The sequence below is a fragment of the Dermochelys coriacea genome, chromosome 17 (assembly GCF_009764565.3).
Source record: "Dermochelys coriacea isolate rDerCor1 chromosome 17, rDerCor1.pri.v4, whole genome shotgun sequence".
NCBI lineage: Eukaryota > Metazoa > Chordata > Testudines > Dermochelyidae > Dermochelys > Dermochelys coriacea.
This window is the reverse complement of record NC_050084.1, coordinates 4,057,379-4,076,014: the sequence shown is the minus strand read 5'-3', so window position 1 is coordinate 4,076,014 and position 18,636 is coordinate 4,057,379. Positions and strand designations below refer to the sequence as shown.

The 18,636-nt window shown below is 43.2% G+C and overlaps 2 protein-coding genes across 5 annotated transcripts in view; both read right to left on the bottom strand.

Moving 5' to 3' along the window:
- The window catches only part of ULK2 (unc-51 like autophagy activating kinase 2), a 52,246-nt gene extending 42,972 nt beyond the window's left edge, over positions 1 to 9,274 (bottom strand). Inside the window, exons 1-3 of one of the 4 annotated variants that reach the window (XM_038376082.2) lie at positions 8,695 to 9,274; positions 7,062 to 7,154; positions 5,631 to 5,672 (exon numbers count right to left, since the gene is read on the bottom strand). In XM_038376082.2, coding sequence (XP_038232010.1) covers positions 5,631 to 5,672; positions 7,062 to 7,154; positions 8,695 to 8,784 — 225 coding nt within the window. In that variant the 5' untranslated portion in view covers positions 8,785 to 9,274. Of the gene's footprint in view, positions 1 to 5,630; positions 5,673 to 7,061; positions 7,155 to 8,216; positions 8,366 to 8,694 lie in introns of those variants that run through there. The other 3 variants (XM_043499550.1, XM_038376081.2, XM_043499549.1) reach the window with 3 other exon arrangements.
- Positions 9,275 to 10,532: 1,258 nt separating this feature from the next.
- The window catches only part of LOC119844754 (notchless protein homolog 1), a 65,071-nt gene continuing 56,967 nt past the window's right edge, over positions 10,533 to 18,636 (bottom strand). The window contains exon 28 of the transcript XR_006276243.1: positions 10,533 to 10,777. The gene's annotated coding sequence lies outside the window, so the exon portion shown is untranslated. The remainder of the gene's footprint in view (positions 10,778 to 18,636) is intronic.

Below are 18,636 nucleotides of genomic sequence, written 5' to 3'. Positions count from 1 at the left end.
TAGTCTCTAAGGTGCCACAAGTACTCCTTTTCTTATTCCCAATAGGGAAGTCAAAGTAGTATAATATTTGGGGCCTGTTGACCATGAGTGTCTTACTAAATAAGTAAGAAATTAACTATTTAAACAATGCCTAAAAGCAGGAGACATGTCTCCCAGTATAGAAGAGAAAATATCTTTACCCTAAGAAGTTTACCAACTAGTATTGGACACAACACAGCATACCACAGAACAAGAGAGTAAAGAGATGTAGGTGAGGAATGACAGATTATTCAGTTGCTCAGTGAGGTTAGTGCATAACATGCTGGAGCAAAAATAACTCATTTGTTGAGAAATTAATACAGAGCATAAAAAATTTTTGTGGCACAAGAGAATAAGTGGACTTTGGGAGTGATTTTAAAAAAGAGGAGAGGATAGTGGTTTTGTGGCTCAGCTCAGAAAGGGTTCTCAATGTTTAAGGGGATGTACGGAATGGCTGTGCTGGGACAACAGAGCAGGAACAGATATTTCTGAGTTTAGAGACCTTATACAAGAACCTAAGAAAAATATGGCACTGGAGCATCCTAATTTAGATGTTGGTGCTCCGAGAAGAATCCTGTGCTGAAGTGCCAAATCAAAGAAACAAGGGCAGACACATTGAAGTCGGTGCTGGAGCAAGCACCAAAGCCCCAGAACAAGCAAAGAACAAGAACAAGAACATGCCAGAGTGACTGAAGCAGCCACCTCAAAAAACGTAGGCAGCCATGCCAGACTGATGGAATGTTTGGGTAAATCTAACAAGGATACACAACTAATGATGGTAAAACAGAGTGATACAGAAATGCAGTCTCCAACAGGGACTTCCTTCCCTAACCATGGTCTAGAAGGAACTGATATAAATACTAACATTTGAACACTTCAATTTAAGTAGGGGATGATATATGATGGCCAATAGGTTGTCTGGCTTGTGCTCTATCTTGCTACCACTGCCCTCAAGGATAACAGGAAGGGCTAAGTGTATTCTGCCCAGCGGTAAGCTAAGCCCCAGAAAAGAGAACCCTGCACAGGTAGTATCTTTAAAGAAAATTTATTTCTCTAACAGACCAGAAATCAATGATCTCTGATCTTCTATTCAAGCAGCAAACTCCAGTCTCCATATGGTAGAGACATTCATCCACCCCATTATATCATTACTTCCAAGATGTATGTCCTACTTTTATTCAGAGGTCAGATATTTTAAATATCAGTCTGAATGATAAATTATTTGCTAAAAACAGGAGCAGCCTGGCTCTACATAAAGGATCATCTCCATTCAACACACGCAGTGGGGATCATCAACTTAAAAAAAAAAAAAAAAGCATAAATTCACAGCCTAAATATAGTTCATTCTAAATAGCTATTTTCCATCACATTGTTGTGTACAGATAACTAATATTTTCACTTAAGTAGCCAAGGATCTCAATGCACTTTACAAAAGATGGGTTAAAGTGTTGGGAGGGAGTTGTTTGTTTTGTTTTTTTAATTAACCTGTTAAGATCTGAGTCAAGGTTTCTCTGTTCCTCCTATAAAAGTGAATGACATCCCAGACACCTAAAGCAAGGAAAGGAGATGGATTCCAGATGCTTAGGGGTCTGGAAGTAATCCACACCTCAGTAAGACAAAGAATGCTGGATTCAAGCTCTAGAAGGCAAATACAGGAAGTTATTTTTAAATATTTTATTTTAAAACAAGTCTTCACATGTTAAAGACTACCCATCTATTTCATTAGTGATTTAGAATGTTACAGAGCTCTGTGTTTATTTTTAAAGTTTTAAGTTCACCATTAAAATAAACCTTTCAGAGTTCCGGGACCTCAAACTCATTGTTCCAACTAACTACTCATCCTTCGCGCACAGATAAAGAAAAATAGTTTTTAAAAATGTCTCCAGTAATAAAAATAAGAAGCACCAGCTTAAACCACTTCTTTGGGCATTTAACCTTCCCTACTGGTCCTTAATGGACTGATATGGGGACAGGTATCTGCAGCCTAATCGGTTTTAAATATATTATAGCATTCCAGTATGATTCTGAGGAACTACTGTCTACGTTACTGATTTGATCTAGATACCAGCTCTACTAAAATCTATCCTACATACTCTCTAATACTATCGCTTGCTACAGTTATCTTGGCTCCCAAGATAGCATAAATAGCAAGGATGTCTCTGCTTATATGAAATGTTTAACTACAGTTCAAACCTGCCAACGCTGCATGTAGTCACCTTATGGAAATCAATGGCAATTATTGTGCTGGCATCAGTACAACACAATATTAATGCCAAGCAATGCACACACATTTATGGCTTACCAATTCATTTGGGAACATTTCCAGATGAATGGGCACTTTTAGTATTATAATGGAGTGAAGGCTACACATGCTAAGTGGTATATCAAACCTCTGAATTCAGAGAGAGTTGAAGCCAGAGCAATGTATGATGCTTCCAAATGCCCATGTGCTAACAGCAGGATTGTTCACAATCAAGGTCCCTTTAGATTTAATTAAAAGCTTTAGCGGGGTATGCTTCACATTACCGATTGTGGGACAGCTAATGGGCAATGCAATACCAACAAAAGTCTATCTGGACAGAGATAACGGGAGAAGGAATCTGTGACAGAAACTACCTTACCTGAAATGCATCAAGCATGAGAATTATTTCAAAATAAAGCAAAAGTTCAGTGATTCATTTTAAAGGATTTACTACCCCTTTAATTCACAGACTTGATATATTCCAGAGTAGAATGTAAACAAATATATAGCTATAACTGCATTGTATAAATAGATCACTTACCACTAAGTGGTACTGAAAATATTTATTCTGTATTAAAATACATTTATATTTTTCACCACATGGTTTTTAGCTATTTATAACCCATCAGCTTTTCACTTGGAAGACCTAGTAAAACAAAGTCAGTTCTTTGATTATTTAGTAAACTTGTCTGTCAAACAGCGCTGTTTAAAACATGAGCATTTTCTGCTTCAAACTGCCTAAGGTTAACAAAAGCTACAGACTGAGATCTATAAAAACAGACTCCCAGTCACACTGGGAACTCCCTACTGTGATACAGACTTCACTGGCTCCAACATTCAGACCCAAAGACTGTAGTTTCTGTGGTTCGATAACAGCTTGATTTCCAAAAGTCTAATCAACTGTATTATATTCCCAAAATGTTTGATGTTATGGGAAAGAAAAAGTGCAATACATGCTAGAACATGAAATACTAAAGCAAATGAGTAGGTACAATGGCTGCCAGATGTGTGAATGCCTAGTACAGGCCTTTCTTTCTGGGATATAAATTAATGTAATCTCATAAAGAAAAGGAGTACTTGTGGCACCTTACAGACTAACAAATTTATTAGAGCATAAGCTTTCGTGAGCTACAGCTCACTTCATCGGATGATTCCGATGCTCTAATAAATTTGTTAGTCTCTAAGGTGCCACGAGTACTCCTTTTCTTTTTGCTAATACAGACTAACACGGCTGCTACTATGAAACCTGTAATCTCAAATTAATGATGTATAATATTTCACAAACATAGCACTATAGAGAAATTGAAAGTCCTATTTGTTTGATTTACATATTCTTTAGCACATATTTAATCAATAAAAGCAAACTTAGCATGCAAAGTTTTACCTTTTACTATGCATGTGTCTGAAATATATCCAAGGTCTAACATGCAGTTTTCCCTTCTCCTACTTATAGCTGTGCCTTTTAATTAGAAAACAAGGCTGAATGACAAGCAGAACCATCCCCATCTCAAACGGAGACTATAGGCTTGATCATATAAGAAGTCTCATGACTAATATTTACTATATTGGCATCTTTCCAACCCTGACAGACCAGGAAAGTATGAGATTTATGTTTCCAAATAAACTTTATGTAAAGAAATGGCTTCCACACACAAACGTAGGTTACTATTCTCCCTTCACAACACACTAGTGGGAGTTTTGTGCATGAATCAGAAGGAGAATTAGACCCCTTGGAGTTTATAATGGAAAGATACACAACGATTAGATCATCAAAACATGGAACCAAGACAACATGCCTTAAAGGTGAACTGGAAAGCTTTTTTTTTTTTTTTTTTTAAAGTAAAGGTTGGTGAGTTTAAAATATATTAACAGAACATGTGTACATTTAAAAGTTTTAAGTTATAGGTTTTAAAGTCAGCTGCCCCCTTACTTCCCAATATCCAATGCTCAGGATTCAGAATTTCCCTTGCAATGGTTGACGACATCATTCAAGTCCAGATGCTGAGAGCCTGCTATTCCCACTCAACAACCCTCAGCATCAGGCCCTAAACGCCTCAATAAGCAGGGCAGAGATGCAGAAAAGCGATCAGTACTCTGTCTAAGGTGGTCTTGATGTTACCAACTACTGTAAGAGAAATCCACAATGCTGAATATAACAAATGCAGTGGAAAAAGTACTGTAGGTCCACACATCCCAGTGTGTAGTTTGGAAGGGGATGGGGAGAGAAGGGAGGGGGAGAGAAGGGATGTCCGCTCACCACCATCTTGCACCAAAAATTTAGAGTTTATTTTTGGCATGGTTATTCACAACCATGAGATATGAGGAAAGGTCAATTTTATACAGGTTTAATTATATTTTAACTGTGCACTGTCCTAAGGATTCTTTACGGTAATTTTATTCACAAATATGCTTCTGTATTTAAGATTAGAATCAAGTCCAGGAGATAAATGTATAGTTCCTATTCAAGTAGAAAAAAATAACTGTATAACCTGCATAATTTCATACATAGCCATACCCAACACTTGCAAGTCTCAGAATACAGCATCTCTCTTTAAAGAGAATTCATTTAGGCATGCACTCCCCATAATATGCTGGACTAAACCATTTCAACCTTTACAGGCAGATTCCCAGACATACAAGAAAGGGGGAAAATAGGATCGAAGTGGTTTGCTACACTGTTTTCCCATTCCAAGAGGCCCAGTCACACACCTGTGTTATACACATCATTGTATATCTATGTTCCACTAGCTACATCAGCAACATTTAAATGTCACATCACTATGCCTTCAATTGCTTTCAGTTTTGCCCCACTGACACAGGATTAAACAGCATATTTCCACACTACAGGGATCTCAAAGCCACTTCTACAGTTAGGATTCTAAATTATGTTAACTCCTTCATGTTGCCCACCTCAACAAATGAAAATCATTCTTTCAGATCAACAACTGTTAGAAAAATGTCCTAACTGGTGAACACACCCATTCTCTGCCAGCTGCCACTTCCCAGTTAGCAGCATTTTCCTTCCTTCTAATTAGGAAAGGAGAATAGCTGCTACCACTAATGTAACTTCACCCAGTTACCTATAAGTGCCAGCTGATGCTCTCCCTCTGGGCCAGACTACACAAACAGCTCTGCAGAGATTCACAAGCTTCCACTTGCTCTTGGAACCCTGCAGCCTACAGTACATTGTGCTCCTTACACAAGCTTTGTATTTGCTTTGTACAAATTTTGTATTTAATAGAAAACACCCTTTTAAAAAATCTTTCACCAGAATGATCTGAGCATTCAAAAAAAGCACAGAAATCAGTTTCAACATTCCCACATGGTATATTTTAATACAGATTTTACAGCAGAAAAGGAGATTGTTTACCTGGACATCATAGAGTGCCACAATATTCTCATGTTGAAGTTCCTATAAAAACAAAATAATTACATCATGAAAATATAGTTTGGCATAATGACCAGCTAAAGAATGACTTACTCTGCTAGGAAGAATTCATGGGATAGGTACATTTCTTTGAGTGTTCATTTCCAGAATTTATTTTCCATATTATAAAATGCCTGAATTTATACCAAAACCTGACTGAATTTACTTTGTACTCTGGCACAACACCTTGCTTAGGGGAAAATAAATTGATTAGACTATTATTTTCACCTCAACAATTCACCCTTTTTAAAGTGATTGGAAGACAAATTAAATGATCCTAAACAAAAACTTCCAGGACACTTAAGTGGTTAAACTTCATTTCTAGCTTGTTTTAAAGAGGATGCCACAGGAACTAAATAAATAGAGCCACAATAATGTACCTAACACTGGAGTTTCCAGATAGTAATGCGTCATGCCATGTTTGAAAATATCAGAATAAAGCAAATGCAGATAATGACTATCAAATAGCAGGAGAGATGACAGGTAGGGAAGCTTGCAGAGTTGAGGTACAGGATCACTAAGAAAAGGAGTACTTGTGGCACCTTAGAGACTAACAAATTTATTTGAGCATAAGCTTTCGTGAGCTACAGCTCACTTCATCGATATGCATCCGATGAAGTGAGCTGTAGCTCACAAAAGCTTATGCTCAAATAAATGTGTTAGTCTCTAAGGTGCCACAAGTACTCCTTTTCTTTTTGCAAATACAGACTAACACGGCTGCTACTCTGAAAAAAGGATCACTAAGGGCTCTTTCTAAACAGCACAGCCTTATGCAGGGTTTTCACATAATTCAGTATTGTCAAAATAAATTAGGTTTCTGTTAAGTTTCCTCCACCGAACATATGCTGTGAATTTTGAGTTAACATTTTACTTAGGAGTGTGCAGGTTGTCCTGAGAATCAAATCCCAGCACAAACACTCTAATTTTCAAGTAACCACCCTGCCTTTGAGCAAAGAAGGGGAAGAATTCAATTAATTTTTACAAAGGAAAAAAAGCTTGTAACATGTTCTCTCCTCCTCTCCCCCATTATTTGCAGTAAATGTAGTGCTAATGAAATGTTCCAGATTAATAGCCCTGCTGTATAAAATCCTCTATCCATACAGCCGGTACAGAACAGAAGCTTCCCCACCCCACCAGCCCACTATGTACCTTACACCTGTTCCAGGACCATTTCTGGAGATAAAAGGTAAATTCAGTCTCTTTTCTTGGCCCATTCATTTATTGACCTCTGCTACAACTAACAAGGCTATGAAAACTAGGACTATGGTAATTGTTATATGGCCACCCATCTTATAAGAACTCGACTGAAATTCCTATTTCCTTTCAAATAAAGCACAGTGAGAAGGCTTTAAAAATCACTGCAAATTAACATACCTTTAAGATTTTTATTTCTTTCCCAAGCAGGATTTGTGACTTTGACAAATTCTTTTTGTTAATGCTTTTTATGGCTACTTCCCAATCCGTTTTCTGCAAAGGAAAAGAGTCTTTTTAAAAACAAAAAGATGTTTACTTTCCCCATTAGCGACTGGCTAAAGTTAGCCCAATGAAACAATAAACGGATCCCTAATCTGTCCCTTTTGTGATGATTTTTGTGATTTTCAAATAAGGCCACCAAAACCTCTAGTATTCTTTTCATTCAGTGACACTTTACACATCTGCCAAAACTATTATAAGCCGCAATGGTGAACAGTTTTGAGAAAGACAAAATTCCAGTTTTAAAAAAAAACCAAAACACAGTAACACCTTAGATTGTTAAAATGAAAAGGACTGTATAAATCCATTATACTTTTCACTATTGTTGCTGTTTGTTTCTTTCTTTTCCTCTTATCTTCCACCGCTAACATCAACAGTTATTTATACACTTTCACCTTCAGGCTCTTAATGCTGCAATATCTGCATTGCACACAACCTGGGGGAATATTTGTTTAAAAACAAGTTATGCATATTTATTTATGATATTGTGGAATAATTTCTACTGACCTTAGATTTTCTAAGAACGTGTTTTTAGAAAAAAATCTAAATATTTGGCCCACTGTGAGTTGAGAGTGCCCCTCTAATGTCCAAGAAGAATAAAACTGATTGAAGCGTTCCTTGACACTACATAGATTTCTTTGGAAACCAGAATCGTGCCAGGTTCTCTCTCCACCCCCTCCTCAACACACACAGGCTAAAATCTCATGACAAAAAGTGTGAAGGTGTAGTGCGCCTAATATCTGGGCTAATGAGGAAACAATGCTGGGAAACAATGCTCTAATAAATTTGTTAGTCTCTAAGGTGCCACAAGTACTCCTTTTCTTTTTGCAAATGCTGGGAAAGGAGACACCTTTCAATTTAAGAAATCTTCAGCCAATCCAACTGGAGCCAATTTTCCATTAGGTCTCCAGTTATCAAGTGAGATAAACACTGGTGACTGCTGCAAAACAAAGAAACCAGTCTCCTATACAGATGATTCCCCCCCCCCCGCCCTCCCCAAAGCACCAGCTGCATTTGGGAGCCACCAAATAGCAGGAAAAAGAAAAGGCAAACGACCTGGGTTTTGACCTTTATCCAAGCTGGCCAACTGTTCCTACAGCTTGTTGTGAGATGAGAACTGAAATGGTGCAGGAGTCCAGGGGAGCCCATCTCCCAGGCACCCGGCAGCAGATGGGGCTCTGCTCTTTAGCAGGTCGGAGCCCTGACCAAGGAAGGACTCGCTGCACGGAGGTTATAAAAGCAGAGGAGTCACACACACTAAATAAAGGCGGACAAGCCCCCGCCCCACCGATCTGCGCGTCTCCCAGCCACAGCCAGTCCACCTGCCTGAGGAGCAAAACACGCGGGGGTTCAAACCTTCCTGTTTGGCAGGATCCCATCACAACAAAGCCCCCGGAGCAGCTCCTGCTCCACTCGCTGCCTGGGGCGCCGGGTGCACAGCCCAGGCCCGGGGGGCTCTCGGGGGCGGGCAGGCAGGGGGGCGGCCGTGTAACCAGCCCGGGAGCGGCGGGGGGCCAGGCGCAGCTCCGGTTACCTTGCGGTGGCGGCCTTTGAAGACCACGGCGAAGGCTCCGTGCCCGATCAGGTCCTTCTTGCTGTACTCAAAGTCCCCCACCGCCTCCATCCTCGTCCCGCGGGGGCATGGAGGGCCGGGCGGGCGGGGCGAGCGCTGGGCTCACGGCAGCCCCCGGCGGTCTCCCCCCGGGCTGCCCCCGGGGGCGGCGGCTGTCATGCTGCTAGGGGCGGCGCGGACCCCCCCGGGCCTGGCGAGTGGGGGGCGGCGGGCGGGCGTCTCCAAGGCGACGGGCGCTTTCTGTCATCGGGAGGGGGAGGGGGGCTGAGCTCCAGGCGGGGGGGGTTCAGCCCCCCCAGGGGGCGAGGAGCGGGGACGTCACTGTTCCCTGCGGCGGCCGCTCCTCATGACCCTGGCGCCCCGGCCCCGAGCCCGGCAGCATCCGGCGGGCTGCAGGGGAAGGGGTGGCCCGGCCCCGCGGGCTGTCGCCGCCGATCCCCGGCGCTGGGGAAAGGGCGGGGGGTTACCTCAGGCCGCCACAGCCTCCCGCCACGGGCCCCGCGAACTCCGCCAGCCCCAGCTCCGACTGCCGGGGTCGCCGCGCCGCCTCACGGCATTTATAGGCCGCGTCGCGCCAATCCCAGCGCTCGGCTCCCTCCGCCACCGGCCAAGGAGTCCGCTAGGCACGTGCCGGCTCCTGGGGCCCCGCTGAGCCAGCGCGGCCCCCCCCCACCTCCCACCGGGGTTACCCGACCGGCCCCTCCCCTCCCCGCGGGGTTACCTGAGCCCCACTATCCCAGCACCCCCACATCCCCCTCCCCCACCAGCGGGGTTACCTGCCCCCCATCATCCGAGCACCCCCACCTCCCCCCGGGTTACCTGACCCCCATCATCCCAGCACCCGCACCCCCAGCGGGTTACCTGACCCCCATTATCCGAGCACCCCCATCTCCGCTGGGTTACCTGACCCCCATTAGCCCAGAACCCCCCTCCCAGCAGGGTTGCCCAGAACCCCCCCATTATCCCAGCACCCCCCTCTCCCTCCCAGCAGGGTTACCGGACCCCCATTAGCCCAGAACCCCCCTTCCAGTGTGGTTACCAGACCCCCACCATTATCGCAGCACCCCCCCTCCTTCCCCTCCCAGCAGGGTTACCTGACCCCCCCCATCCCCCTCACCTACCATCTGGGTTATCTGACACCCCCCAACCTCCCTCATCCCATATTATCTAGCCTAGCTTAAGCCCCCAGTACACTAACACCACCCACTTGCCCCAACCCTGGTTTAGCCATCAGCATGGAGAAGTGGAAGAAGGTGCAGGGGTAAAAAGGTTACCCTCTAGCCTCCCTCAGCTCATGGCCACTTTCTGTGACACCCCCAAAGACCAGAGTTACACCAGCCTTCACTTGAATTATCCTAACCCCCTCCCCTCCCCGTGCACTCACTGGTTCAGATCAGCAGGAGGTCACACTGAGCCAGGACACCTGCCCATCTGCTCTACCAGGGACAGACCCCTATTGCCAAGGGAGAAGAGAGACCTTAATGACCTGAACGTGCCTGTTATCTACATAGTCCCATCCTTATGCAGGGCCCTTATCCAACCCAAAACATTGTCAAGGTCATATCCATCTCTCATCAAATCCCCAGTTAACCCCACTTACTAGCCAGGTCCCAGCCTGTCCAATTGGATTTAATACAAAATACACTTTTACCCCACTTTCAGATCTAGCCCCACTCTCGTAGGTGTGAATCTCTCATCCAGTAATTGTTCACATTAGTGTAGTACCCAGCAGAGCCCATGTCAGGAGTCAGGCCCCCATTGTGCACATATAACAAAACCCAGCCCCTGCCCCATGGAATTTAAAATCCAATGTTTCCCCTCACTCCACATTTACTCAGCTCCCACTCCTTCAAAGTGCCCTTGTAACAAATGCAGTTATGTCCTCTTAGTGCAGAGTGAAAATAAGATACAAAAAACGTTTGTTTTTCTCCTCCTCAATGGTAAATCACCTACAAAGTCAGTTGTACATCTTCACCTCCCCTCAGTCCCCTGAACTCTCGATGCTGGAAGGGTTGGGTCACCAATGCTACAGGAGAAATCTGACCTGTTTGAAGACAAAAAATAAATTATTAATTAATTTGAATGAGAACATTTCCACTGGGCTCAGGTTTATGAAAAGAAACCTTTTTTACATCCATGTTTGAGACCCAAAACTGAGAGGACTCCTCCGCCCCTCTGTGATCCGAAATATTCTCCAAGACCTTTCTCCTGTGATCCAACCCATGTCAGCAGACCCTTGCTCCTGCATGAAGTACCACTAAAGTCAGTGAGATTCCCCCCCAAGCACAAGGATCTGACTACAGGATTGGGACCCAAGGTGGCCTACGTTAATTTCAACTTCCTAACTCCCATGTGAATTGTGTCTCTCCTGCCATGCACCTCCACCAATATTTTCTGTTATCACCCAACACATTGCAGATAAACAGGTCTGCACTGCACTATTATTTTTTGCATCTCTGTTATTAACTCTTTAGGCTTTTCTGTGCTAGGAAATTTACTTGGTGCTCCATTAGTAAGACCACGCCGCAGCTCAAACCTAGCAGAGGACTTAATGCATGGAACAACAATGGGGGAAAACACATAAGCACAGCTAGCATGTACAAATGTAATAAACCATGACGTTTTAAAATTACCTAAGGTCAAACTCTATGAGCAGGGCCCCCTTCCACCTCCAACCTGTATCCTGGACATTTGTAGATCACCTTTATGATTGTTACTTCAAAAAAACCAAATGTCAGGAAACATGCCAGTCACATGAAGCCTTTAACCTTCACCCCACTTCCATTTCCTCTCATTCCTCTTTGCCCCTTCATCTATTTCCACCCACCTCCTGTGCTTAGACCAGCATCCCTATACCCCTGAGCCAAGTGCTTTCCCTTTATCTCAAATCCCTCCTTAAAGCCAACTTCTTCCCCTGAACTCTCTGTCCTCCTTCTGCAGTTAGCTGTAATTAATGATTAACTCCCTTACTGCTGCACCCCTTTTGAGTGCCAGCCTTTGTTCCAGCAAACAACTGATATATGTGGAATAGGAGGCACCAGCTGTGTTTTGCTTTTGGCATTGGGCAACACTCAAGCAGTTATAAACATCAGGAGATGCACCCAGCAAACAGCTGTTGATGCTGCCAGTTAGGGTCAGTGCCCTGAGTCCCACACAGATCAGTACATGTTCTCTCATGTGATACATGGCTCCATCCCACTTTGGCATATGCAAACAGTGACTGAACAGTATGATATTCTGGCACATGTATCCCACCAAGACGTTCAGGAAAGCATGACTTAACCTCCCTATTTTGATTGAGGTGGGGTTTTGTTTTGTTTTTTGCTGCTCTCCATAATCTTACCTTAATGCATCACACTTACTACCTTTGTTTTTTTCATCCCTGTCAAAACCATTTAAATTAGAATCTTTTTCAAAGATCTGAGCAGACAAAAGACATGCAGCACTAAATATAACTTAAAGGGACACTGTTAGCCTAACGTAGGACAACTTTTGGTTTTACAGATAAGTGTGTGTGGGTTACAGAACACCAATATGAATGCTTGTGTGTCAAACAGGACTAACGGATTTTTTTTTTAATGTAAACTTTTTTCTGTATCATGACACCTCAGCCCTGAGCTAACAAACAAGAACCAGAATGTGAAACTGATCAGACTAATTTCAGTGAGTCAGCAGAGTAAAGGCAAAAAGTAAAACAGATCAATACTAAAAAATAAATTAAATAAAAAAATTTAGTTACATCATAATCTAAGGTGTTGGTAGTAACTCAAAGCTTTGGGTTTTAATATATATATTAACAGCACTGATTTAAAAATCAAGCCGGGAGAAAAACAAAACCAATCTTAACAAGCTACACATTCAGAAACTCATTTTCTTGAAAAATGACTCTGTTCTCGCATTCCGGCATGAGTCTCTCTCTCCAGGCTGGCATATGCTCTACATCCAAAAGCTGTACTTCACACAGCCTGCTTTGAAGAAAGGCAACACAAAGGGGCCATAAATCGTATTTGTTGAGACAGACACTTTAGGAATTTCTAAGCCAGAAATTATCCCATATGGGTTGAAAATAACACATTCATTTCCCTTGATGGCACCAAGTGATCACACTGCTTTGTTAGCTGTTTGTCATGCTTTCCTTGTCTGCTGGCCTAGGAATGGGTTAATTTCAGCAGAGAGCTGTACAGGAAGCTGGTGGTCCAGAATGAAACAGTGACAGGGAGAAGCTGGGAAATTTGATCAGCGTAACAACATTTACTGCTCAACGCATGAGGATTTGTAACTGGCTACGGAGGATTTGAACCCCAGTGGCGAAGTCAAAAAAATAAATGGAAATGTTGCTCAGTAAAAGGACTGTGGAGTTTGGCTCTAGGGTCCAGATCCCTCAAAGGGATTATGATCCTAACTTCCATTGAAATTTGGAGCCTAAATATCTTTGAGGAGCGGGCCTAAGCCACTAGTTTGAATTGAGGTCTCGGCTGGCCTCTCTGAAATGAGTTTCTGTGTCAGTCCAGTTCCAGGTGTCCACAAGTGTCACCTTTATTTGTACTCTCAGCAGAGCAAGACCAAAATGTAAGTGAACTGTATTCCCCCCTCACCCTTAGGAGGTGGGCCCTGTAGATCACAGGGGTGAAGCACACTGCCAGAATACCAAAGAGAGGTATAAACAAGGAGTTTACACTTCTGCTATGCCAATGCTCCCCCCATTGGGGATAAAGAAAGGGATCCAATCTCTAGCTCTGTATGGCCTTTTGTACCAAAGTGACATTTTGAAAATTGGTCTTAAGGGAGAAATCTAGCTCCATTTGTAGCCCAGAAGGGAGGACAAGAACCAACAGGAAAATGTACAAATAAAAGGATCCACTTATTCCTCCACTTAGGACCCTCCAGATAGCAGGTATAGGTCATATGACATAATCAGGGAGCGGAAGGGCACAGGGAATAAACATCTCTGCAGGACCGAGCCATGTAACCTGACAAACACTACACCAAAAACATACAGCACCCCCTAGAAATTCCCTGGGTGCTGAAGTCATGCAACATGTCAAGGAGTGTGATCTAGTGGGTTAGAGAAGGCAACTGGGAGTCAGGAGACCTATGTTTTATTCCTGGCTCTGCCACTGACATGCTGCATGTCCTTGAACAAGTCAGTTCCTCTCTCTGAATTAGAGATTCTCCAGCTGTAATATGAGGCTAATAATTCCAGTACCTTTCGGAGAAGGGGGAGGTTTTAGTACCCTTTGGCATTTGTATGGCACAATTTAGTCTTGCTTTCATCTGCCTGGAATGAAGATGTTAATATTGTGTGTTTCCATAGCACCTTTCCGTTCTGAAGGACACCTGAGAACTTTACAAACACGTCCCTATAGTGCCAGCCACCTCTGCAGCGCACACACCACCCAACCTGCACACAGTACCCCACACAAACAGTAGAGGGAAAGGAAATTTTGGCCAAGGACCCCCGAACTAGGTCACAAAAAGCAGCCAGAGAGCTTTAACTTCCACACAGAGCAGGTAAGACACTAGGCTTTAATGTCTCCACTGAAAGACTTCTACCGCTCCTCAGCCAGTCAGTCAGTCCCAGGGGAGTCAAGTTATCGACCTGGGAAAAACCAAGCAATGAGCTGAGCCCCTGGGATTGGGATTCTGCCATTTTGCAAAGATGACAGAGAAACCACTATATGAGCCTTCTGCATGGGTGAGAAGAGGCCAGAGCATTGATGCTGTATGTCAGCAGGGAGTCAAGGCCCCACTCATTTAAATGTGACCTAAAGGATCATGGTGAGGTCATCACCCAGCTGGCTTGTGAATCCCCGCAGTATAGGTCTGTTTGAGTCATGGTTGGGAGAAGTGATTGCACACCACTTCCCCCTTCTTAATTACTCCTGACCTTTAACTTGTAGTCCCCAAACTTTCCTCCAAGGAGCGGCGCACCTCCTCATCCCCATCACAAAGTCCTCAGGAATCAGGTACACTGCTAAGAGGTATTGCTTTAATGAGGGAGTTATAAGGAGTTTAATGGTGGTGTAAACAGAGGCATCATATAATTACATACCAGAAAACGTGAGGCGAGATCCTTGTAATAGCAGGGCTGTGTTAGCTGGATACACTTAAAAGCATTCTTGTGTTAGACAAGGAACACAAATACCTGTGCAATAAGCATACCTTTGCTTTCATGAACAATTCAGCTGAAATTGGAATGAAAACACAGGAACATATACTGACATTTACACCAAACGCTGGCTTCTGAAAACCTAAATATTTCAGTACATGCATTTATGCAAGGTTGTCAACCCTCCAGGGTTGTCCTGGAGTCCCCAGGAATTAAAGATTATGTAATTTGATGAAACCTCCAGGAATACATCCAATCAAAATTGGCAACCCTACAACACAGCTGCTAGCCAGTCACAAAAGGCTGTATGAGTATTTTCTAGAGACAAACATTAGGGATTTTAGAAAGAGATATTTGATTATTAAAATCACATCAAAGATCTTTGGTAAAAAATGAGTTTCTTACCTCACATATTTCGATTTTATTACAAGTAATAATATTTTGCACATTTATAGCACCTTTTATCCAAGTTTTCAAAGTGTTTCAATAATCACTGACTAGTTAAAGCTCACACCCCCAACTGGAAGAAGGCAAGAGATATATCATGCTCACTTTACCAACCATCAAAACGGCAGCCACCTCTGGGGTGGAACACAGCAGCTGTTTAACAGTACATAACAGCATTACAAAAGAGTTTGAGATATGAAGTGAGGAATGCTGTATCCACACAAAGCTGCAGAGAGAAGGATTTAGCTAGGCAGGAAGACACTTAAATTGAAGTTTGATCAAGATTCTGAGGTTACCATCATATTCTTGCAAAAAACATTATGGGCTCTTTAACGAGCACAAATGGGAAGGACCATGGGTTTGTTTCACATGAAAGCTGCCGCTATGTAAATGGCAAAAATATTAATATTAGAACCTAATAATATTAGTAGAAGTGTTTCAAGAAGAATCTGCCCAATTGGTTTTTGCCACTTCACCATGTGGGTGATGGACTTGCAACCACATGACTATCAGCTGAATGAAAATTAAAGCTGGAACATCACCTTTTGGAGAACACACAGATATTCCCAGTCACAGTGGCTGGGACCTTCATGTTAGCTCCATCTATTTGTCTAAGGTCTTCTGTTTCTCTTTTCCATGCATACTATTTAGCGTCAAATGCTGAAGCCAAAGCAGAGAAGAAGAGGGGCAGAAGAAATGATGACCACTTGAGCTGCGTTATCTAGGTTCGGATCTGGCCAGAGGGAAAAGCTATTTGTTTGGGAATCAGCAGCCAAAAGCATCCCAGCAGATAAGTAAATCTTCCTCAAAGCTCAGGCATGCATGGCAAAGCCAGGCTCTAGGGAGTGGAGCGTCTGAGATCAACAGCTAGATGTGCAGGGCTTATCTGCTGAGATTATTCTAAACATCCCACAAGGCTTTGACGTTCACAAGCCTTGCACTGCTATCTGGTGCCTATTGCAGAGGCGAACCAGTGCCTTTGACTCACCGCTGAGCAGGCTCAGCATTGCCAGTGTTATCATGGCAGACGAGATACACCAAAGTCACATCTGGAGGAATGAAGAGAGTAACCTCATGAGCAGGTCAGGCACTGGGGCTGAAGAACTACAGCACAAATGAGACTTTGTGGAGGGAACGTCTTTCGATCTGTCTGTACAGTGCCTAGCACAATGGTCCTGGTCCGTGAATTGGGCACCTAGGGGCTATGGTAATACAAATACATATGTGATCTCCAATTAAAAAAACCTCTATTTACATAGCACCTTTCTTCCCCCAGAATCCCAAATTCATATGCACTTGAAGACCTAGGTCCAGAGGTTTTCATGAGCAATTCCGTTTTTGTGAGCCGGAACTTTCCGAAAATCTAGCCCCATATGCCTTGCTAGAGAGCACTTCAGATCAGATTAGCATCCACAATAAAGCATGTTGCTGGTTATCATTAAGGGGCAATGTTATCTCCCACCCACCCTTCCCTTATTTGGTCTCTTTAGATTGTGCCTCTCAGAGGCCATCTCTGATTATGTACAATGCCTAGTTCAATGGGGGCCCAAACCTAGCACTACTGTAATATAAATAACAAATTTCAGGATAATTTTCCGAGCCACCGAAATGCAGGCACCTCTGAAGTGAAACACAGCAACTCATTAGCATGGCACAGTGACATTACCTACCAGTTTAGGACAGAATGCGAAGAAGCTTACCTCATGCAACTGAAAAAGCCATGCTCAGGTTGGAGATGCATGAGCTGATCCTCTGGAGGATCTGGACAGACAGCTGGAAGTGAAAATCACAAGTTCTAATCCTAGCTCTGACAAGCTGTGGGATTGTCATCATTCTGTACCTCAGTTTTCCCATCTGTAAAATGAGGATACCACCACCTACCTCCGAAAAGTTGGAGGGTGGATTAGCTTCTTTGAACACACAAAGCCTTAAACAACAGCGAAGTCTCTTTTAGATTTTTCCTCCTCCATCCTGAGCAGTTATATTAAAAATAAGGCTATAGACACGTCTGGGGGGCCGATAGCTGGGAGTTCCCTTTTCGTTCACCTTTGAGCTTCTGTTTTCCTCCTTCCCAAGGAGGAGAGCGACTGTAGGACAGCATTCTTAGCTGCAACTTAGAACCACCCTGCCTTGTTCCACAACCGTCACCTCAACGAAGTGTGGGTTGCTTCCCTTGAGCAGATGGATGCACAGCCTTAAAATTCAGTAAGAGGCGAGTAGAGGAAGTGTATTAATAAAGCTGTGTGTGTACAGGATATTGCGTTCTTCCCTAAAGATCTGGTGAAGATATGCCAGTTGAGCTGGTTCGCAGAGTGGGAGGTATTAAAAGAGAAATAGTGATTTGAGAGCAGTAACTTTCTGTTGTGCTTACTGTTTCTGAAGAGCCGATAGGCTGTGGTCATTTCTGGAACGATGAATCCTGGTCTCTATCTTCCATTAAACAGCTGAAATTAGATTACCCAGACCATGCTAACAGTGCAGCATGCAGGGATAAGAAGTATCCTGCTCGGGGAGTCTATAAAACTACAACATTCTGCATAGCATCAGCAAAAGAATAAATAGGCAACGAGAGGATCTACTCATGACAAGCAAGAACTAAATGTTCTGTGTTGGACTTGCTGTACATGAATGCAGGCCCACAGCCCTGGGATGGAGCAAGCCATGAGACGTAAATTACAGCACTTCATGAGCCCGAGTGGGACCAACGAGCACCGTTACGAAGCCCCACGGCTCTAACTAAACCAGCTTTGTGGCATTCTCACTCTCCACAGCAAGGTGATTTGGGTTCTGTCAGTAACCAAAGGGAGACGGGCTATGACACATGGAAACAATCTGTATAGAAAAGCCTTCTTTGGCATAGATATTTAACTTAGGTAGGTGCTAAGCCGCGTTGAATGGAGGCTGGGGACAAGGTGTGTAGGGGATAGCTGTTGTAAAGGCATCTTTGACACAGAATGCCTTAGGCTCCATTAGATTCTGAGTCTCCTGATGTACTACAGCAGAGTCCTTTCCAGCTGAGCAATATTGGCCTTATTGCCCCTTTACCTATAGATCTAGGTTGGTTATTTCAGGTTATTAGAGTGCGGCCATCAGACAATTTTTCCTAAAATACTTAATTAATTTTAGGAAAAACAAATAAATATGCACATGCACATGTCCAAATCATAGTAATTTATTTATATAGGGTTTTTTGGTTTTTTTTTTTTGCAGATTCAATAATAAAAATAACAGTTATGTCTATTCTTTACTGGACCTATACAGAACAGAAACTACAAATACAGTGCTTTGCTTGTTCTTGTCTTTTGTTGTTGTTTCTCCTGCTTTTTTTGGATTGGGGTTTTTTTTAA